General features: G+C 39.6%; 1 protein-coding gene across 1 annotated transcript in view; it reads left to right on the plus strand.

The window, feature by feature from the left end:
• LOC138795177 (collagen alpha-1(XIX) chain-like) overlaps positions 1-24,480 on the plus strand; it is a 384,669-nt gene that overhangs the window by 256,598 nt on the left and 103,591 nt on the right. The window contains exons 16-17 of the mRNA XM_069974170.1: positions 284-313; positions 2,869-2,913. Of these exons, the coding sequence (XP_069830271.1) occupies positions 284-313; positions 2,869-2,913 (75 nt within the window). The remainder of the gene's footprint in view (positions 1-283; positions 314-2,868; positions 2,914-24,480) is intronic.

Genomic DNA, 24,480 nt, shown 5'->3' on the forward strand with positions numbered 1-24,480 from the left:
TTAGCATTCATAAAAGGATGCTTTTTGATCAGTTTTTTTCATTCGTTTTTCACCCATTTTTTGCATAAAACTTATAAGCAATGGGCACTTACCAATAAAAACTTTTGACATGTCAAAAGTTTTCTTTAAATGGCTGCCTATTTAATCAAATGCTGTAATCCTCCATTCTGAACATTAAGCAGTGATCTATCTAATCTGCAAGGGGCTAAATGCATGACATGCAAATCTGCCATCAAGTAAGTTATGTAAATAAGCTAATTTTATGTCAACTTTTTTATTTTAGATTTATGCAACTGGAATAAAAGGAGATAGGGTAAGTGCACAATTTCTAGACAATTGTGTAATTTAACACATTTAATTCTTTCAACATAAGGAATGAAAAAGTCTTTAGGCCAATTCTGCTTTAATTGTCCATTTTATTTTTAGTTCCGTAAAATATGGCAAACTAGCCATATTTAAGAGAAAGTAGGATAAAGAAAATGCAGGAAAAGGCACTTAAAGGGGTACTCCCCCCAAGAGCTAAAAAAATGAAATGCACCCAAACCTAGCTGGTCTTACTCACCAAGTCCCCCTGAGTATTTTGAGCCGTCTCCCATCTTTCTAGCGGCTGCCATTCCCGAAAAAAAGTTTTTCTAGAAGCCGATATATACATGCAAGATGGTGCTGGCCAGGAAACTACATTTCCCAGCATGCATTGCTTCCTGCTGCTTGCTGGGACCTGTAGTTCTGCAGAAGCGCTGTGACATGATATATTGTAATGTGGATGGATAGCAGCTTGCTGGGACCTGAAGTTCTACACAATATATCAGGTCACAGAGCTTCTGTAGAACTACAGGTCCCAGCAAGCTGCTATCCGTCCAAATCAGAAACTCTGACCGGATATATTGGGATGTGGTTAGATAGCAGCTTGCTGGGACCTGTAGTTCTAAAGAAGTTCTGTGACCTGATATATTATGCAGAACTACAGGTCCCAGCAAGCTGCTATCCATCCAAATTACAATATATCTTGTCACAGAGCTGCTTCTGATGCAGATGGATAGCAGGATCACGGGAGCCGGCTAGGAAGGGGCTGACAGTGGTGTTGGGGGACGCGATTACCCGCACTTTATATGTATGCCCCGGGGGTGGGGGACTGGGGCAGGCGGCACACATTACGGGAGCCGGGACAGGACTGACAGTGCGGGAGCCTGGTGCGGGGCCGGGGGCACGATTACCCGCAGGGGTCTCAGTGCAGCGGGGTGAGGGGCAGTGTTGTGAATCAATTACCCGCAGTGTATGCCAGGGCTGGGGCGGGGACCGGTGCAGGCGGCCAGGACGGGGCTGGCATTGGGGTGGGGGGTGATTAGTAACAGTTATATGTATGGCCCGGGGGTGGGGGACTGGGGCGGGTGGCACGGAACACAGGAGCGGGCTCGGACGGGGCAAGGGGGGCCAAGGGTGTGATATATGCGGGGGACTGGTGCAGGGAGAGTAGCATAACATATGTATGCTGGGGAGGGGGTGGGGGGGGTGTCGCAGGGCAACGAGACGGGGGAAGAAGGGGTGCCAGAAAAGTAACAGCTGTTATCCTTCTCTTCAGTGGGCAGGGTTATAATCGCTAACCCTGCCGATTAAAGAGATGGAGGACACGTGATGCCGACACAGAGGGTGGTGGCCAGGAGCAGGGAGCGTGTCGGAGTGGACCGAGTTTTGATGATTTTATACAATCAGTGGGGGTGAATGCATCTAGAAAACAGCTAAACTATGCAGAATCCATAATAAATGTATATTGGAAAGATGAAAAGCTAGGGGTGGGCAACGTATTAATGCAAAATTAATTTTGGGGGGAATACCCCTTTAAAGGGGTTGTCCAGCGGAAATCCTTTCCTTTCAAATTGACTGGTTTCAGAAAGTTATATAGATTTGTTAATTACAGTACTTCCTGTGTAAGCATGAGCAGAGCGCCGATTGGACCGCACGGAGGAAGGAAAGAGACCTCCAGTGGTCCGACACAGCTAGACTAGCTTTGTGAATTTGGGGCCTAATTTAAGACTAGCATACGAGTATGCCACTTTTGATAAACCCCCCCCCCTGTGTTCCTTGAGACACTTTTACCCATCCCTGCCTCTTTATCATAAATGTTCACCTTTTAATTATGTTGTTGTTTATTGAACAGTATTTTTTTTTTACTATAAACAGTATCAGATATATAGAGGACATCATTATAAATGGTAGCTATAAAAGGATAGAATAACTCAAATGATGTACATACTTTCATCCTTTGCCTATGTTGTATGGTAGTTTAGGCCATGTTCACATAACACAAGTAAATTATTAATCACGGCCGTTGTTGCCGATTTGCTACACTGCCATGATTAATCCTTTACCCCCATTGTGCTGCAGGCCAAGGGAATCCCGGCTGGAGTGTATAACACAGTATATGCTGCGGCTGGGATCCCTAGCGGCATCGCGAAAAACTTACATGTCGGTTTTCTGCGGCCGCTGTTTAATGAATGACAGCTGCAGAAAACCTGTCAGTGCACACAACAGAGTGTGCGGCTCTGGCCGTGCGGCTCCATTGAGTGCAGCGGTAAATTCGGATGCGGGCACGCACGGATGCGCCCCCATCCAAATTCAACTGCAGTGAAGATCATCCGTCCGATTCTTCAGTACCGGCCAGGATTATCTTTTATGACACCAGCTGTTCCTTGACCCAGTCGAGTCATGGAACGGCCATTGTCAAACAATTTGTGAACATCGCCTTAACTTGTTTTTTCCCCACCTGTCATTTGTAGTGTTTATCATACATCAATCATTTTAAGTGTTATTTATTGTTATTTATCCTATTGTATTGGAGTGGTATAACTGTATTATTTTTCTCAACCATAGGGAATTGATGGTCCTGAAGGCCCACCTGGAAAAGAAGGACAAAGAGTAAGCCAATATTATATATTACCAAGTACTGTAAATGATTTTAAGGGAGAAAAACAAAAAACTCAGAAAAACAATAATTCAGCATCACTTTTTCAATTGAAGGGGTAATCTATGGTTAAAAAAACAGCAATTTTCTTGCAAGAACAGCACCAGCCCTGTCCTTAGGTTCTGTGTGGAATTACAACACAGCTCCATGGAAGTGAGCTGCAAAACCCACACCCAAACTGACAACGCCAGTGCTTCCCTTTTTGGAAGAAAACTGACAAGTTTTTATAAGCCTTAATAAACCCTTTAAATTTTCTGGACAATGAGCACTACATGCACATTATGAAAATTGATCTTGCATAGAAGTGTGCCTGGGCTATAAAAAAAGAAACAGGTCATGGGCAGTAGTGGATTATAATAGGGGTGTTTTGGGCGGCAGCCGGGGCCCTGAGCTCCTGGGGGTGGTCACCCAAAAAGACTTATACTTTCAGTGGTGTACTGTCTCCTGGCTACACTTTCGCCATGATTTGCAAAAAATCACTGTTTTTTTATGGCAATTTTGCACAAATCAGGACATCATGACATTATCTGTCTTGTACTATGAACGCCAGGCTAGTGCTGCCATAGTTACAGTGGGGTGGGGGGGCCCAGGCTTGGTGAACAGCCCAGGGCCTATGGTAAAGTTAATCCGCCCCTTATCATGGGGGCAATAATAAAAGGGAAAAGTAAGTATGTACATCATTATACAACTGTTTATATACATTCCCTATGCAGCAGCAATTTTAAAGGGGTTGTCCAGCGCTACAAAAACATGACCACTTTTTCCCCACTCTTGTCTCCAGGTCAGGTGTGGTTTGTAATTAAGTTTCATTTACTTCAATGGAACTGAGTTTCAAACCCCACCCAATCTGAAGACAAGAGCGGGCAAAAGTGGCCATGTTTTTGTAATTCTGGATAAACCCTTTAAGACTTTACACTAAAAATGGCCAACTCCTTTACGTTTTTAGCTTCACGTATATATCCAATTTTTTGTATGTAATTATTTACATAGTTTAAAGGGAACCTGTCGCCCGGGAAAGTGGGGCTGAGCCCACCTTACCCCTTTATAGAGTGCCTGATACCTACCCCTCTCCTATCGGTTCCACTTCGGATGCCGATCCCATCGCCGTGACATCAATGCTGCTCCTCTTCCCCCATATAATGTTAAAGAGCTGAGATGAATCTGACATCCATAGGAAATCACTGTGCAGTATCCAGAGCAGGATTGGCAGGAGGAGGTAAGTATCGGGCGCTATATTAAGGTGTAGGGTGGGTTTGGCCCCACTCTCCCAGGTCACAGGTTCCCTTTAAATTCAAGTAATTGATATCTTTTAAATATTTTGGTGTCACTTTGTGGTATTTTCCATGACTCTTGAATGTTTCACTCATAATAAACACTGACTATTAAATAATTGTACAAAACACACTTTTTAATGTCAAAATGGCCACAGCTTTAATTAAATCACAGGACTAAAGCCATAATAGGAGTTCTAATGTGTTTTGCAGTAACTTATTGCTTTTTTGTGTACTAATTTTGGTATATTTCCTTAACACATCCCTTTAAGGGACAAAATTTACTAAAATTAGAATAAAAAAAACCAATACCTTACTGAAAGACATGTTAGAACTCTGACGGTATGCCGTCAATGCTTAGGGTGCTGAATGATCGGTCTACTCCTATGGAGGAGGGATGTTCTACTGTGCATCTGCAGTTCTTAAGAAAGCTGACTGGGAGCTGATGTTACCCTATTGAGATTTTGCGAAGGCTGGGTGATTATTAGAAGACAAATTTTCCTGTTTTTAGGAATGAAAATTCCGCTGCGGGTATGTAACCCCATTGAACTTCACACTACCAAGATTTGCAGAAGATTTTGCTGCAAACTCGCAGCGTGAAGTCCACTGCAAATCCGGTACGTGTGAAGCTACCCTTAAAAAAAAATTAAGAATACTGTATGGTAATTTGACTGGTTTGGACTTATTTTTATAATTGCTTTCTGGTGTTACACTTTTCTTATTCATGACTCAACATGATCATTTTGGGTTGTTACATCTTAAGTTTAACACTATTAAAGAAGAATGAAGGCGCTGAATTACTTGCTCACATAGCATGAAATACTTAACACTTTAGACCACCTGTTTTTCGATACCAAATTCTTTTTAAAAAGCATCCACAATGATCGTAGATTTAAAAATTTTTATATTTGATTCTACAACAGCTGTGCCTCATTAAGTTTACTCTGGTATAACAAGGACGTATTAAACCCCTTTTATAATGAAACACTAAATGTTTATTCAAACCATTCAAGTGCCCCTAAGGCAATACAGACTTTGCTTCTCATGAAAAGTTACCTGCATAAAAAATCCAAAAAAATACGGTAACGGTGAAGTTAAAGAATGCCATTTTCTTAGAAGAAAGTGAATGGTTTCCAATAGTTGTGGAGGCAGAATGGTAGCTGGAGTGAAGAAACAATGCAGCTGGAATTTTTTGTAACCATTAGTAATTAAAAAATAAATAAATAATTTCCATTTAAAAAAATAAAAACACAGATGAAAAAACGGATAAAAAACGTATGCATTTGTGTGCATCCATTTTTATCCGTTTTTCCATTGACTTCCAAAAATTGATCCTTTTTTTGTTTGTTTTTTATGTACACAAAAACATAGTCAACCTCATTTTTGTGTCTGTTTTCTATATATATATATATATATATATATATATACATATATATATATATATATATATATATACATATATATATATATATATATATATATATATATATATATATATATATATATGTAGTCAATGGAAAAACTAATCAAAACAGATGCACATAAATGCGTGCGTTTTTTTTTTGCAAGAAACGGATGGGGGAAAAAAAAAAAAAAAAACATTGCAAAAACGCAGTGTGAACCCAGCCTTACTCTTTACTTCTACTATTTTGGCATAAATCAAACTTTTTGATCCCTTTTTATTTAATTTTCTGGGGAATGTGAGCAAAAAACAAAACAAAAAAACAACCCAAATTGTGGCATTTAGTGTTTTTTTTTTTACATTTGCGCTGTTCCCTTTACATTTTCTTTTACATAATATTTTAATAGTTTGGCTATTTGTGCACGCATTGCATTGAATTGATTTATTGGTGGAGAGAATAAGCAATTCAGTCCTGGCTGCTGCCGATGCCATGAGAACCCTCATCATCACTGCTGCACAGCTATATTGTTTAAACTCCACTGCCAATTTTAAGACCAGCATCTAAACAGTTAAACTATTGAAGGTGCATGGCTACTTTTACCCAAGCACCACCAAGAGTTCGGTCAAGCATCATGCTCGATCGAGCACCCCAGTGCTCAATCAACCACTATCCTTGACTGAGCATGCTAGCTTCACACTATTAGTGATGTAAACAGGCCTGTATTTGGAGTTTGTGCTGCCCTAGACAACGTAAGTGCTGTCATCCCCCAGGGTGAGGTGTGTGCCCAGCCATGAAGGATTTAGGTAGGGTTTTACATTATTGCAGCAATGCAACTTAATCCCTGGGAGGCAGATAGTAGGCCCGGATCTATACTGTAGAGGAACAGAACACCTGTCAAAATGACAGGTGCTCTGCTCCTCATACAGGACTTAGCATTTACCCCTCCTTGTCCTGCCATATAGACAGGAGCAGGGACTGGTAAGGGTTTTTTTCACCCACCCCCTTCGTGGGCATTAAAAAGAAAAAAAGGACAACCTAATTAAATATTAAAATAGAGTTTTTCATAATTCATAAAATTCTCTCTGTCTTTTAAACTGGTACCAGAACATTTCCAGAAAACAGGAAGCTGCAAACAACATAATATTAACAAGATTCTTCTTCTGAAACATAAAACATGAATGTGTGTAATGTCAAGGTTTCCACTTACCAAAATTCATGAGTGGGTAAAGTATATAATAGTACAATGCACCCAATGTTCACACATGTCCTTGCTTCTTGGTACACAATCATTACAGTTATACAATACAGCAAATGTTGCAGGCAGACTATAGAAAGGTGGGAGGAATTGGATTCAATTCAAATTGTAGCTTTTAGTTTTCGACACCTGGAAGCAATTAATTGGATTACAATGATTGAATAGACACAGCAAATGTTACATGCTTCTACAATATCATAGTCATGTACTTTTTCTGGAAATATGAATGTTTAATCTACTAAGTAACATCCTTGATGTGAAACTCATGTTTTTTCATGTATAGATTTATAATAAGATGCTTCCCAAAAGTATTTCCCCAGGTTCAAAATGAAAAAAATAAAAAAAAGTAGCTGCAGCTAATCGGATAACCGCTGTAAAATAGATAATTAACAGAGCAAAAAGTTTCATGAAATAATTTTTTTCCCATAATAAATAAAATAATACAAATGAGTGTATTTATTGCAAAGAATTTGTAATTGTTACCTATTTAATGAATCAACATGCCTGTATGTGACCCGGCCTTATTAACCCCCTGCATCCCTAGCCCTGGCTCAGAGCATACATTACATGCTCAGCGCCGCGGCTGTGTGAAGCACCCGACTCCCCTCGCTCATCATCAGCCAATCAGTGCACGGCAGCACTAATTGACTCATGGGGAGTGAGGGAAGCCGGGAGCTTCACTGCAGCTGCGGCGCCAAGCAGGTAATGTATGCTCCGGGCCGGGGTCTGCGGTGGGTTAAAGGGGCCGGCTTACATATCCGTAGTGCAAACTCACAGCATGGAATCCGCTGCGGTACCGGATCCGCTGCAGATCCGGTGTGAAGGCACCCTAAATGTAATAACTATTGGTGGAATTTGCATCCCGTCAACTATAGATACATAACCACATATGAATACAGGTATGTGGAACCTGGTGTTAGTTTCCCTTTAAACTGATGTGTATGTTTTAAGGATGGTAACCATGATTTCAGTAAGAACAGAGCCAAAGTCTGACAAGTAATTATGACAAAGAAGAAGACTGTAAAGAAAACTTCACTGTTAGTTATTGTATGCTGGTAACCAATTACTGTACACAGAGAAGAAAATCCCAAATTTTACAGATACCCTTTTTTAAAAGAATTAGGATTCCAACTGTGAGAAGCAAACAAGCAAACTGTGGGCTGCAGAAATGTCATCCTAATGTCTGTAACGTGTAACGTCTTTATGCCTGGAAGCAAAAATGTGAGATTTAAAAATGTTCAAATTATAAAGTTTTAAATTTAATAATTTTGCTTCATTTAAAATGTGCCACCTGTTGCTATAGCAACCAGTCTACAGATTGAAAAGCAACTGCTTGGAGTGCAATAAATATATATATATATATATATATATATATATATATATATATATAACGAGAGAGAGAGAGAAATCCTGCATTAACCCCTCATCGAGTTCTAAAAAACCTTTACACTTGGTCCACAGAGCCATATTAGGACTTTTTTGTGTGACCAATAGAGATGCGCGAACCTGGCGCCGAGATTCGGGTTCGTACAAACCTGAACCATTGGCATTTGAATCCCGCTGTCTCCCCGTTTTGTGGGGAAAGTGGAGACAGCTCAAGTCCTGCCTGGAAAACTCTATAGTGACCAACTGAACTTTGCATTGACACTTTTCTTTTTACTATAAAATAGATAAATAGACGATCCCCTATCTTTGTGCGCAGCAGAACAGCAATTCTGTCCATAGTTGGTTACCTATGGAGGGACATTGACTGCTACTCGACTACGTAACCCTGCCTGTGGATGAGGAGGTGGAGTGACATATAAGTCATAGGACACCATCTATGGAGCTCTAGTTGAATGCACACAAGGACAGGAGATCTGTGGGGGCACAAAGCTGCACCCTGCAACATTACTAAACAGTACAAAAACTGTATATTATTTAGTAATTGATACAGCATTTTCCTAAAAACAATAGAAAGGTGGCCAACTCCTTTAAAAAGGTAAACTTTAAAAAATGTAATATCTAATAATAATATTTAATGTATTTAATTTTTTATGCCTTAAACTGCCCTATATTACCCACTATATGGGTATGTGCACAAACAGCTGATAAATACAGCTGTAAATAATTATCATTATCTATAGCCTCATTTTCTCTTTAAAACATTTTTTGAACATACCCTTAAAGCGAATCTGAACCCACAATCTGACCCCCAAAAACCACTTGTACATTTAGATAGCTGCTTTTAATCCAAAATCTTTCCTGGGGTCTGTTAGGCAGGTAATCCAAATATTGTCCTAAAAAACAACTTTTAATCTTGCAGCCCTGTGCCAAACTGCCGTGGCCTAGAGTGTGTGTGCAATAGGATTGTGACACCTCTCCTTCCCTCCTCCCCACCCTCCTCGCCATTAGGAATGCCCCTGGAACATTTTCTTCTATTCTCACCTGTTTGAACACTGCACATGTGCCTTAACAATCCAGTCCATGTGCAGTGTTCACACAGGTGAGGAACAGGAAGGAAAAAATGTTCCAGGGGCATTCCTAATGGTGAGGAGGGCGGGTAGGAGGTTTGGAAGGGCAGTGCAATCCTAGGGCGTGGGTACTCTAGGCCAAGCCAATTTGACACAGGGCTGCAAGTTTTTAAGTTGTTTTTTAGGACAATAACTGCATCACCCACCGAACAGACCCCAGGACAGATCTTGGATTAAAAGCAGCTATCCAAAGGTACAAGCAGTTTGGGGGTCAGATTGTGGGTACAGAGTCACTTTAATGTTTTTTTTTTTGTGTGTATGGAATTGTCTGAGGGCTGCTCTTTTGTGTTATGATCTTTAGTCTTTATTGGGTTAGATAGGACGTCTTGACCACTTTTTCTTCAATCTTTTATTCTGGGATGTCATGTTACCTTAAATTCTGGGATGTCATGTTACCTTAAATCAGCAATTTTGGCCTTTGGTAATTTTTCCACTCATGAGGTTCACCCTGCTGGGTCAATGGCATTAATAGGACGACTTCCTCTTTCGCCATGTCAAATGGGGGGGGGGGGGGGCGTGGATCTTTATTCATTGACCTGTAAAATTGGTACTTTACTACCTGAAGCAGACTCAAGGGCCATTGTAGTAAGTGTCAAATAACAGGCTTTATTGCACCAAAAATTGCATTATAATCAATGTTCAGTAGTGCAGTAGTGGCAGCAGAGCCACGCTTTGACACAGACCTGGTGACGTCACCGTATTCACCGTGGGCAGACCGGGACGCCGGTGACCCCGGAGAAGACGCAGATCCTGTATGGGGGAGCGGTGCACATGCACCAAACTATGTGAATGTGTATAAATCCTCCCCTATGACAACAAACAGTGATAGAGCCAGAGAGATCCAGTGCTTGCAGTACATCTCAGACAGAACACCAGGGATCAGTGATATCTATTATACTGGTCTAATAACTATACACTCCACACAAGGAGTTCATTTACTTTGGATCGTAATCTACAAACGAACTGACTTTTGAATTTTAACAACAAAGTGGGATCAGTCCAGTGAGCCAGGACTACTACCCCCATCTGCCTGCTTTCACTGTGTGATTCTACTGCAAGTCAGTGAGAGGATGATGGGAATCCCCCTCTTGGTCTGAACCAAAAGACCAGTTCTACCACTTTCTGTGCTGATTATATATTTGAAGCATTGCAGTACAACGACTATATGGCTATTTATATGAGTATCTAGTTGTTTTATACACTTTTACACCTTTATGTTTTGTTTTGTTTTCTTTTTTCTTTCATTTGTTTTCATATGCTTTTGTACCGCATTCCCTAACCCTCTGTGTTGATCTATTGTACTATAAGGGCCCCGGGGCTTATGTATTTGTATGGTTTATGCTTTTAATGTGTTTATGAGTATTTTATCCTGGACTAGACAGAAAGACACTTCAGGTTTAAGATTTTTTTTTTTCTTCCTTTTTATTATATATTTATATATTTTTATTACATTTTATTACAATAAATTGACACATATTATCAGATTTTGCTTTGAGGACTGGTATGTTTAAGAATTATTGAGTTTGTTTGTCTTGTCTGCGTTTCTATGTTACACCAACTCAGGTCAGGGACTGTTGCCCAGTTACTCGCTGCTGCCTAGACCAGATTGTAGTAAGCAGGCAGGGACAGCGGAGTGGGTGCTAGTATAGGACCTCACCTGTCCAGTGTCGCTGAGTGAGTCCCAGCCTGACATAGTGTTGAGCGAATTTCATGAAAGTGTCTGAAATCTGCAACTTCTCAGAACCCATCGGCATTTAACTCCTGCCATCTGAAGAAGGTGGAGGCAGCCAGAGGACTGAAAAACATGGATGCAACCTAAATTGTAAATATAAGGGCAAACAGCAGCTATTGTTGTAAAACAATGGCCATTATTAATGATTATGATCTTTAATAACAGCTGTTGTTTTGCACTAGAGACTGTTAAAAGCCTTTATTTTTAAATTATGTGGACATAGCCTATAGCTATATTCAGTTTTTTTCTGGCAGTCCTATGGTGGCATTCAAATTTCCCAGATGCAGGGAGTTAAACGCAGAGTGCTCAGGTTTAAATTTAAGTTGCTAAATCCAGACACTGTCTTGAAGTTCCCTTAACACAACAGGGTTATCTGCATAAGGACTTGGATACCAAATTCTTTATGGAAATGGATAATTTCCTGTGAGATAAATAGTTAAAGGATGCAGTTTGTTTTTTGTCGACCTTAACGTTCATATTGTTTTCCTTGCCCGTGTTGAAGCGATAGGAGCACATCAAGAGATTAGAGTTGTATATAAACTAGAGCACAGTTTAATTTTCAACAATTGCCTCTCTTAGTCTCTCAGTATTTCTCTCTCTGAAATGTGTAGTCTCAAATCCTTTAAATGAAGTAGCAAGGGGCATTGCAAGCTGTTCCCAAGCTCTTCAGGGCAGAAAATCATTGTGCCAGCAAAATCCCATTTACAGCATTGTGTACACTCAAATTCTATAAAAGAAGAGCGGAAAAAACATTATTAATTTCTTTTGTTGCAGAACTAAAGGCTCCGGAAAAAAAAAAAAGTCTAAAAGACGTCTTCTGGCAGCATTCTGATGTGATAGCTTTGTGAGCGCCATCTTCCCCTCCCCCAGTAACTGTACAATACAACAGTACCTAATATTTATCTGAGACCAATAACTAAATTACAGCTTTTATTGTAATGCCAAATATTCATTATCCGGTATGGTTAGGAGTCTTCAACAGAAATAAATTTTCTTCTGTGTGCAAATGATAACTGTTAGCGAAGTTTATGAACTATTGCTACTACAATAGGACTGGATTTTTCTTGTATGATTACATATTATTGGGTATTTCTTTTGGAACTTAATTATGTTTTAAGTCGGCGAATGGTGTTGTGAACTATATGCAGAAAAAAACAGATTACGAACGTCTCGTAATGTCGGACGGAAGATGAGCATAGCAAAACATAGGGTTGTGGTCGGAAAAATTGTATTAGTGAGTACTTTGCTTTACTGGTTGGCTATAAAAAAGACATTAGCGCATAGCTATAATCATTTTAGCTGCATTGTCTTATTGGGGTCTAGGGTATTCATCTAAAATTCATCTCTTGACTCATAATAAACACAAGTTATTGACCTGTCTATTGCCATGCTTAACCCTGCAGCTACACGTTCACTAGGATGTCAATGCTGGTTTCTAGGACAATGATAAAACAATTATTATAAATTGTAAGGCAGCTAAAGTCATACTTAAAAGGAGAAAATACTATTACGTAAGGCTGGGGTCACGATACTGTACGTTTTCTCTATCTAGTTAACAAAAAAGAAGGATAAAAAATGGAGGAAGAAACAGATGTTTTTGTGTGCATCCATTTTGTTCTGTTCTTCAATTGACTTTCATTATGAAAAGAAGTAACAAAACACATCCTTCTTTTTACGTGCACAAAAACGAGGTCGATCACATTTTTGTGTGCGCTAAAAAAAACCAACAGATACATTTTGCTCTTTTTTTTTATTTTATGGAAGTCAATGGATAAACGGATGAAAAAACAGATTGGTCTGCTTCAGTGATAGCCCTGGTTCACAAATACCTCAATTTTTTTTTTCCTTTTTCCTTTTTACCTTTCATTATTTATAGAGAAAGGCTATGTTCACACAACATCAAAAATAGAGGAAAGGCGGACGATTTTGATATTTAAAAAAACGTCAGTTTTTGCAGTCAATGGGAAAACGGACGTCCAATGCACACAATGCATTGAATAAAGGACTTTTTTGCCGCGGACGGCAAAATAATAAATATAATCATTATTTTCGGACGAGCAACAAAGAAATAGACACCGGCACAGCCGCTTGAAGGATAAAACAAATCACCGTATCCCTTCGGGCGAGACACTGAAAGGGAGCTAAGTCTCCTACGACCACTGGTTGGTGCTCACTCTCTTACTAGCATAGATACAGCGTCCATAATCCACAATAAGAGAAAATAGAGAGGGCACTCACCCTTTTTCGTGATCTTCTTTATTTATAACGAAATGGTAAAAACTTACAGGACATGTGCAGGGCTTCTGTCAGGACGCCAAGCACCTATGTGATAGGTAACAGCTGGTTCGCGCTTGCGCGCTTCGTCAGACCTCGCCTCTCCTGTCCGTACTGGGTTTAAAAACCTGCCCCCGATGACGTACAGCAGTAGGCGTTACATTCTGGATAAAAACAAACAGACGTAAATCTCTTATTACAAGCATGTGACTTAAATGAACATATTCAGTTCGATCTTATCATTTAATCCTATATCGGCTTGCGCTCTTGTTCTAAGTATAAGCCGGGCTTCTTTCTGCAATAATATTTTATTTGTGTCCTGTGCGGCTTTATTGAACACACGCTCTAAGCCTACGAACTTCAAACACTTGGTGTTCCCTCCATGCATTTCATTTACGTGTTTTATCAGCCTAGTGGCTCCTCTTTCCGTTCTACAGGAATATACGTGTTCATAGAATCTTTTATTTAGACTTCTTATTGTTTTGCCTATGTAGTGAACGCCACATTCGCATATTATGGCGTAGACTACTCCCCTGGTCTTACAACAAATAAAATCTGTGATGTCACAAATGTGACCACCCAGTGTTACGTTTTTTGTGGTAAGGCATTGTTCACACCACTTACAATTCCCGCATTTGTGCATACCTTTCGGGGCAGTATTTTTAAGCCATGACTGATTCTTTTTTTCTCCTTTGAACCTGCTATGTATTAGTATATCTTTTAAATTCTTGCATCTTTTAAAGGTCACTATAGGTTTATCGGGGTAAATTTGTGATAAAACTTCATCTTTTTCTATGAGGTACCAGTTTTTTTGAATGGTTTCACGTATTTTATCCGCTAAGGGGCAGAATTTAAAGGCAAAGGCAAACCTTGATTGTACTTTAGATGTTTTTTTATATTTTTTATTATTTGTTAGTAGTTCGCTTCTTTGTTTCCTAAAAGCTCTATTTTTAGCTGCCTCTAAATCTCCCCTGGAGTATCCTCTCTGGACTAGACGATAAGTAAGTTCATTTGCTTTTTCTAAATACAGTTCATCAGTTCCGTTTATCCGCCTTAACCGTAAATATTGGCCGTATGGAACGGCCAGTTTTACGTGTGTGGGATGGTAGCTTTCACGATAAAGTAAGGTGTTTGAAGCCGTAGGCTTCCGATAACTTGCTGTTATTAGAGTTTCTTCTTTTATTTGGACTAAAACATCTAGAAATTCGGTTTCTTTATCGTCTATCTTACTAGTGAACGACATATTATACGGCTTCAAACACCTTACTTCATCGTGAAAGCTACCATCCCACACACGTAAAACTGGCCGTTCCATACGGCCAATATTTACGGTTAAGGCGGATAAACGGAACTGATGAACTGTATTTAGAAAAAGCAAATGAACTTACTTATCGTCTAGTCCAGAGAGGATACTCCAGGGGAGATTTAGAGGCAGCTAAAAATAGAGCTTTTAGGAAACAAAGAAGCGAACTACTAACAAATGATAAAAAATATAAAAAAACATCTAAAGTACAATCAAGGTTTGCCTTTGCCTTTAAATTCTGCCCCTTAGCGGATAAAATACGTGAAACCATTCAAAAAAACTGGTACCTCATAGAAAAAGATGAAGTTTTATCACAAATTTACCCCGATAAACCTATAGTGACCTTTAAAAGATGCAAGAATTTAAAAGATATACTAATACATAGCAGGTTCAAAGGAGAAAAAAAGAATCAGTCATGGCTTAAAAATACTGCCCCGAAAGGTATGCACAAATGCGGGAATTGTAAGTGGTGTGAACAATGCCTTACCACAAAAACCGTAACACTGGGTGGTCACATTTGTGACATCACAGATTTTATTTGTTGTAAGACCAGGGGAGTAGTCTACGCCATAATATGCGAATGTGGCGTTCACTACATAGGCAAAACAATAAGAAGTCTAAATAAAAGATTCTATGAACACGTATATTCCTGTAGAACGGAAAGAGGAGCCACTAGGCTGATAAAACACGTAAATGAAATGCATGGAGGGAACACCAAGTGTTTGAAGTTCGTAGGCTTAGAGCGTGTGTTCAATAAAGCCGGACAGGACACAAATAAAATATTATTGCAGAAAGAAGCCCGGCTTATACTTAGAACAAGAGCGCAAGCCGATATAGGATTAAATGATAAGATCGAACTGAATATGTTCATTTAAGTCACATGCTTGTAATAAGAGATTTACGTCTGTTTGTTTTTATCCAGAATGTAACGCCTACTGCTGTACGTCATCGGGGGCAGGTTTTTAAACCCAGTACGGACAGGAGAGGCGAGGTCTGACGAAGCGCGCAAGCGCGAACCAGCTGTTACCTATCACATAGGTGCTTGGCGTCCTGACAGAAGCCCTGCACATGTCCTGTAAGTTTTTACCATTTCGTTATAAATAAAGAAGATCACGAAAAAGGGTGAGTGCCCTCTCTATTTTCTCTTATTGTGGATTATTTTCGGACGTCTTTTGCAAACAGGGGACGCTTTTTTATTAGTTGTTCACACACCGTTTTTCTTTTGTCTCCATTCTTTCTCCGTTTTACTATTAAATTCAATGGACGTTTTAATTAAGCTGCATCCAAAGGCCAATTAGTAACCCCAAACTAGTATAATGTACAAACACCAGTCATTGCACTAAGGGGAGGCCATACTGCTAAATAATGTCCGTTATTTTAGACTCAAAATGACGGACGTCATATTAATCGAAACTGAAAAAACGTTGTGTGAACAGAGCCAAACACAGTAGGATACAGTTGGGGCTTGAATGGGGTTAAAAAGCAACCTTGATACATATAATTCATCAAACCTCAATTAATATTCCAGTTATATTTTAGTTTCAGTATGGTTGTTAGAGATGTCAGAAACTAAGGTGAGAGATGGACCAGCTTTTAAGGGGTTGGATGCACAATATTGTCTGTATGTAAAAGTGGTGTAATTTAGGGACCTGGGAATCTTCTATGCATCAGTTCATTCTCCTCCTGCTGTGCCAGTTTCATTTTCGTGGTGCACCAGACAACCTCCCCTCTGTCGAATAGGAGGCCCCTGAAAAAATGCTCAAGTTTCCCATTGACTTTAATGGGGTTCGAATCGAGGACTTAGGCATCAGAAAATACTCAAATTGAGTAACAAGCATTAAATTGTTTTAGTACTTTTCTAGATCTATACCATCTCTTTATGTCAGCATTTAATAAAGTGGTAGATGTTTAATGAAATTGCTTTGAGGGTTATAATTAATCTCATAAGTATTGATTTTTCATTGATCAAAGGTTGAACTTGGGTAACCTATGTAAATTTATAATCACCTAATGAATTACTGCTTATACAGTTGATATAAAAGTCTATACACCCCTGTTAAAAAGTCTTTGTTATGTTAAAAAAAAATATAATGTAGAACTTTTTCCACCTGTGGGCTATGTTCACACAGCGTAAAAGTACAGCCGTTGTTGCAATCGGGGAAAAACAGCCGTACTTTCTGCGACTTGACACGCTGCATGTTCTTATATGGGATCCCAAGTGGCGCCGCAAAGAACTGACATGTCAGTTTTCTGCAGCCACAATTCAGTGAATAGCGGCCGCAGAAGGAACACCGCGACCGAAAGATCATCCGGCCGATACTGCAGTACCGGCTGGGATGATCTTTGCAGAGACTAAACTAAAATAATGGGGTTGCATATATATGTACTGCACATATAAATTGGGGAAAATAAGTATTTGAATTTTACAAGCCAATTTTTACAAGTTTTCTCACCAACAAAGAAGGGAGAGGTCTGTCATTTTTATCATAGGTACACTTCAACTGTGAAAGATTACATCTTATGATTTTTAAATAATTATTTTTAAATAATTCATTCACATTTTATTGAATAAAATAAGTATTTGATGACCTATCAAACAGTTTAGATCTGTTTTCCTTTAGGTTGACACATAGCATTTAATTAGCATCAATTAATGCTAATTTTGTCAGTTTGAGCATAGATGAGCATAGAGTGGGCAAAGATTATGTGAACATACCCTGACTTTTAAAAAAATCCAAATCTGTCAGATTGTGGGGGCATCTCCCATGTACAGCCCTCATCAGTTCAACCTACTGGGCCATTCCAAAACTTTATCTTATTCTGGTAAAGCTGCTTTTCATTATGCTGGGCTCTTGGGACACTGATGTGTGCGGGGCCGCTCTCACTGCAGACCTCAAACCTCTCTAACCTCAGGAACCTATATATACATTCCTACTGCACGGGGTATGTGCAGTAGGAACGTATATATTCATACTGCTGACATGTAGGGGTTAAACAGGCATGTGAATCAGTGCTAAAGGCAAGGGTCCAGGGTTTCTCTGTTATGAGCGACAGCTGTTTCTGTAGAAGCACAAGTCTGTGCGAAACAACTGTCGGTCATCACAGATAAACCCTGGCGCCCTTGCCTTTTGCACTGATTCACATGTCTGTTTAGAGAGAAATAAGGCTGCATTCACATGTCCCGTAAAATTGACCATGGTCGTGGATTAAATTAATGCAGCCATTTACATGATCCACACAGCGAAAAAATAGGATCATGGCATGGATCCCATTCAACGCCTTGCAGCAGAGATCAGAGTACAGAAGACAACTACTGGCCTACTCCCCGGCACAGGGGTGGTAGGCAAGTAGTTGCCGTTTGCACTTCTATTGGGGGATCCATCCAGCGATCCTCCCCCGGTCATCGTGGCGCAGATCACGGCGCGGGTCGTGTGAATGAGGCCTAAAGTGTTGAAAACGGTGAGTGCCCTCGTATCTTTTTCTTTCTTGATTGAAGAGAATGGATAACCTCATTGTTTTGTATAGACTTTCAGAGAGGTAACCAGTTTCTCTAGACTCCTGGTAATGGGGGTGACTAAAAAAAGAGTTTTTTTTTGTATCCACATACATTATTGGGAAAAAAAGGAATATCATAGCAGAGCAATCCAGCTGTATTTTAATTGTTAGATTTCATCTGATGTCAGAGGAATTCCTCATACATAAGAACAATGTCTTGGCAGAGTCCATTCACTCTTGCACACATTTCCATATCTCCAGTCATCACAAAACAAAGTCATATTCATTTCAGTATTCACATGAGTCATTTTGCCTTCTTTTATCTGTCACTATCCCAAATTTGTTTCAACATAATATTGCAATAAATCTACTGTCTGCCTCATAGTCTGACTGGGATTTGCATAAAATCTTGGCATAAACATAATAATAACATTTATCTGTATACTCTAAATTTACAAAGAGTATTTTCACCTTAATATGGCTTCATCACTTACTGCACCACTTATCATTAATGTTATGGCTGACATAACTGACGCATTAACCATTAGTTTTTACTATGTAATTGAGAAAGTCTGAGGTTTACCCAGAGGTCTAGGACTTCAGAGATGATATGTGTTGGGGAATATAAGTTTGGGACCTATTAACCCTTTGAGGACCAAGCCCAAAATGACCCAATGGACCGTGCAAAATTTCATTTTTGTGTTTTCGTTTTTTCCTCCTCCCCTTCTAAGAGCTCTAGCACTTTCATTTTTCTATCTACAGGGCCATGTGAGGGCTTTTATTTTTTTACAGGAGTAGTTGTAATTTGTAATGACATCTTTCATTCTACCATAACATGTATGAAAGAACCCCAAAATTATTATTTGTGAAGATATAAATTGATAAAATTCCCAAAAAAGAATGCAATATGGTAACTTTTGGTTCCTGTGTCTATGTAATGCACTATATGGAAAAAGTAACATAATACAGGTTGTCCTCGGGTTACGACGGTCTCGAGTTACGACGTTTTGTGGTTACGACGCTTTGTTCCGAAGCCTTGTTCCGACCTACGCGGTTCCGTCGTAAGTCGAGTACGTGCAGTGGCGGAAGAATACAGTACAGTACTGTACTATACTATGCAGTGACAGGTTCCAGACTGAGAAAAACGAGTCTCCTGGCTGCTATAACGCCCTGCATTATGGCTCCCAAACCTAAGCCAGACTCTGCTGATGCCACCTGATGTACCTATGTGTTTATTGATACTTATGTAGGGTACTGTGTTAGCATACAGTAGGTGTTAGGATAGGCTAAGTGTTTACAGCACAGTACTGTTATTATGGTACAGTACTGTATGAATGTATGATCCGACTTACGTCGAAATTCGGTTTACGACGCCGCGCAAGAACGGATCAACGTCGTAAGTCGAGGACCACCTGTACCATTATTCTATAGGTCAGTCTGAACACAACCACATGCAGGTTTACACAGATTTTTTTAATGTTATATAATTTTTTTAATGAAATCTTTTTTTCTTGTTGTAATTATTAATAAAATGGGCCTATTGTGACGCTTATAACGGTTTTATTTTTTCACCTACGGGGCTGTATGGGGTGTCATTTTTTCCGCCATGATCTCTAGTTTTTAATAATATCATATTTGTGAAGATCGGATGTTTTGATCACTTTTTATTTTATATATATATATATATATATATATATATAATGTTAAAAAAAAATCGATAATCCTGGCACTTTTTTCGCTCTTTTCGTCTATGCCGTTCGCCATTAGTGATGACGATTGTTATATTTTAATAGATCGGACAATTACGCATGCTGCGGTATATTATATGTTTATTTATTTATTTTTATATGTTTTATTTATTTTTATTGGGGGAGGGGCTTTGGGGCATTTTTAAAAACCCTTATTTATTTTATTAGAATATTTAAGTCCCCCTAGGGGACTATTTCATACGTACATTAGATCAGTAACACTGATCACTGCTATGCTATAGCATAGCAGGGATCAGTGTCATCTGCGATCTTCTAATATAGCCTACCTGTGGCAGACTCTATAAGAAGATTGAAGACCTGATGACCGAGTAAGGTAAGAGACCTCCGGCAGTCAGGCCATGTGATCGGGACCCCTGCAGACATGCTGCGGAGGTCCCGATCGGTAAGTGACAGGAGATTCTCCTGTCACTTACACTTAAATGCTTAAATTATTTACACTTAAATTACGGCACGATTGCGGCGTTTAAGGGGTTAATGGCAGGTGGATGTGCAATCGCGGCGGCCCACCATTGAGGGTGATGGCCTAGCTGCTGATAGCTCCTGAGCTCGCTTCATAGTGATGACCCACTGCAGGGCATACATTTACACCGTCCTGCATTACGGTACAGCCTGCGGGGGCGTAAATGCATGCCCACGGTCATTAAGGGGTTAAAATGTCGCCATTGCTGGGTAGATGACTCCTCCATTAATAAAATGGCTTTCCATGGAGGGGCATGTGATCAGTACATGTCACCCTACCGTCTCCACTGTGCCTACTTTTTTTTTTTTTACTGGACACAGTGTACTTTTCCAGAGGCGACTGAGTACAGTTCACATGCCTCTCTATGGAAAAGCTGGCAACAGGGATATAGATGAGGGGGCGGAGCTTCATAATACAAGATAATATTATGTTGTGCTTGTGCAAGTGCCATGTTTTTAGCAATATGTTTACTCTAAAATGGAAAACACCTTTAAGTGAATCCAAACATGCCACACTGTATATTGGGGGAAGGGGTTAAGGTCTGGATGCATTCTATACAGTACGTCTTAATTAGAAAACTTTGGTGTCAGTATATCTATGGCATCCGGCAGTGACATAAGTGATTGAATTAGCAGTATATCTTGCTCTTGTCAAGCTGCTATTTATTCAAACAGGGAAGATATTATTTAGAAAAGAAATCTTATTACATCTTAATGAACAATCATCTTTTACTGTCTTTGCTGATAATTAAAATCCTATATGTAATCTCCAATGCTTCTTTCAGGAGTGGCATTGCTCACTAATTAACAAGATGTATTCCCGCTTCTTTTTATGCCAAGTAGGAGAAAGAATTAATGATATGGAAAATAGATAAGTGTGAAAACAGAAAGGAATGAACTTGGTGTATACTCCTGGTGAGAGATACAACTTAATCAGTGAAAAGCAAACTGAATCCTAGGATAAAGAAAATGTTAATATTGCAAGTATGCTGATTTATACCGAGATTAAATATGATATGAACAGTGGTGCAGTTGCCTTTGCAGTTATTGGCCACATATTTATTTAATAAATTTAATAAAATAAAAAAAATATTGGCCACATATTTAATAAATTAACCCATTAAGGACAGAGCCTGAAATGGCCTTAAGGTCCTGGCCAATTGTCACTTTTGCGTTTTCGTTTTTTTCCTCCTCGCCTTTTAAGACTCATGAATCATAACAGTTAAACTTTGTAATGCAGCTTTTCAATTTGCCATAAAATGAATGATGGAACCCCAAAAATATTTATTTATAAATTTGGGTCGAAAATGCAATTCCACAATTTTTTGGTGGGGTTCCATGTTTACGTAATACACTTTACAGTTAAAGTGGCATTTTTTCTTTATTCTATAGGTCAGTCTGAACACAGCGATATGCATTGTTACTAGGTTTTCTAACGTTTTAATATTTTTATTAGCGGTAAAACTTTTTCTTTTTTTGAAAATAGGTAAATTTAAAATGGCCCTATTTTAACTCCTCAAGCGCTTTTTTCACCTACGAGGTAGTATTGGGCATCATTTTTTTGCGCCATGATCTCTAGTTTTTATTAGTAACATGTTTTTCTAGATCAGCGCATTGATCACTTTTTATAAATTTTTTTATACATAAAATGTAATTTAAAAGGAGCAATCTCTGTGGGGGTTTTTTAATGCTTTTTGTTTATGCCGTTCACCGTGCGGGAATAATATTGTTTTATTTTAATAGATCGGACGATTACACACACTACAATATATTATATGTTAATTAACTTTATGATTTTTATGTGTTTAATGTATAAAATGGGAAGTGGGTGATTTTGACTTTTATTGGGGAGGGGCTTTAGGACATTTGTAAAAACTTTGATTTATTATTTTTTTTACACATTTTTAGTCCCTTTAGGGGACTTTCACATTCATGCATTACATAACATGCACTAATCCCTGCTATGCCATTGCATAGCAGGGATCAGTGTTATCTGTGATCTTCTGATAGAGCCTGCCTGTGGCAGACTCAATCAGAAGATTGAAGACCTGACTGCATGGAGGACGGTAAGAGACCCACGGAAGACAGGCAATGCAATCGGGACCCCTGCAGACACGCTGTGGGGGTCCCGATCGGTAAGTGACCGGAGATGCTCCGGTTACTTACACTTAAACGCTGCGGTCGTGGCGCTATCCTGGCGTTTAAGGGATTAATGGTGGGCGGCTGCGTGATTGCGGCAGCCCGCCATTGAGGGTGAGGTCCTGGCTGCAGATAGCAGCCGGTCCTCACCTGTTGTGTTGCGAGTTCAGCTCATGAGCCCTCTCCATAGCCTGGTACCTCGGCGGGGCATACATTTATGCCTGTTTGAGCCAAGGCCCAGGCTGGTATAAAATGTAGAACCATTAAAACATAATAAATTACTTTGCTAGCCAAGTTAAAAAAAAAAATCTTTTAGCTGAGGGCAACATGGTTAATTTGTCTAATTAAATCAATCCTAACTTTCAGCATATCTATGACACTAGGTCTCCTTAGACTAGAAATCTGTGTTTTTCCCTTACAATATTGTACAAGTTGATGTTTTTTGATGTTTAATGTGTTAATATAGTTTTAATTATGTAGAAAATGTTTGACCTCTTGTCAGAACGGTGTATTTTCTCTTGTGAACCACTAATGTGCAAGTGAATCAGAGGCTCCATTAATTATCACTCAATGAAATAGCTATCTCTAATCTGTGTATCACTAAAACAATACGTGAGATGCACTTTAACTGGACCTTAGGCAACTATTTTATTTAATATCTAGGTGTGTTTATATTAGCAACAATAAGTAGCAAGAAAAACAGACAAGAAAAATCACTTGTTTACTTAAAGGGAATCTATCACTGCCTAAATAAGGGCAGCATAAACTAGTGACAGAAATGCTTAACAGATCAGTGTATTACTTACATCATTCTGTTAGGCCACTATCCTAATATGCAAGAGAATAGGATTCTTGCGCACCCCACCCTTCAGCTGCCCATTGACAGTTGACTGCCTATACACAGCATGGAGAGATAACTGCCAATCAGCAGCTGGTGGGTGGAGTTTCCTGCTTCTCATGAATATCCAGGACTACTGGGCTCATGCACATAATAAAGAGGACTACTTATTGTTCATGCTATTTAGGAGGATATCTCCGGATCAGCTGCACAGAACAATGTAAGTCATTGGGGGGGGGGGGGGGTTGACTATCTGGGGGTGGCCCTTATCAGATTACCTTGCCCATAGTTCCCCTCAAATTCCCCATACAAGAACTGCTGACTTCCTGTGCTCCCCAGGTTCCCCCATTCAACATTACCATGCCCAGCTGAGTATTATCTTGTGACCTGAGAGCACTGTGAGAGCCTTCTAATTTGTTGGGACCTCAGTGCAGCGGACAGGGAAAGCAGATTCAGGACAAGCACACTACTGAGCACAATGCGGCATCGCAGCTGTTGTGGGACAGCACTTCAGATAAGTTGACGATAACCAGATTATTTTATAGTCACTTTGAGCGACCATGGACCCAGCGGCCACCCCAAACGCCATTATAATAATCTGCCAATGCTGCTGACGTCAGACCTTGGGACAGTGCAGGAGAAAAGGGATTAAAGTAATGATCTGCTCTGCTGTTGACTCTTTCTGTACTGCAGAATCTGCAGAATAGTACTCTACATCACTTACATTGTGCTGTACAGAGCTAACATCGGAGTAGACAATCAGCAGAGTAAACCAATGTCTGGTCCCCGGCTCCTGCTCCTAAGGTCAGGTTGAAGTTCAGCAATTTAGATAAGACATGAATGTAGCATTCCCGCTGCTATTACCCCTTCATTTTCTGTGGCGTATAAGTGATGCAGAGTGTAATTACTCTGCATTATTGAAAGGGTTAAAAGCACAGAGAATTGCTTACACCCAAATGTGCCTGTCTGTGACCACCCTCTGTTCCAGCAGCTGTGATCCTCTCTGAGCTAATTAGCTGCCCAGATGTGGCCCAAGGGCCTTACAATGCCCAGGTCTGTTATAGATAGCT

This window comes from Dendropsophus ebraccatus, chromosome 6 (assembly GCF_027789765.1).
Source record: "Dendropsophus ebraccatus isolate aDenEbr1 chromosome 6, aDenEbr1.pat, whole genome shotgun sequence".
Lineage (NCBI taxonomy): Eukaryota > Metazoa > Chordata > Amphibia > Anura > Hylidae > Dendropsophus > Dendropsophus ebraccatus.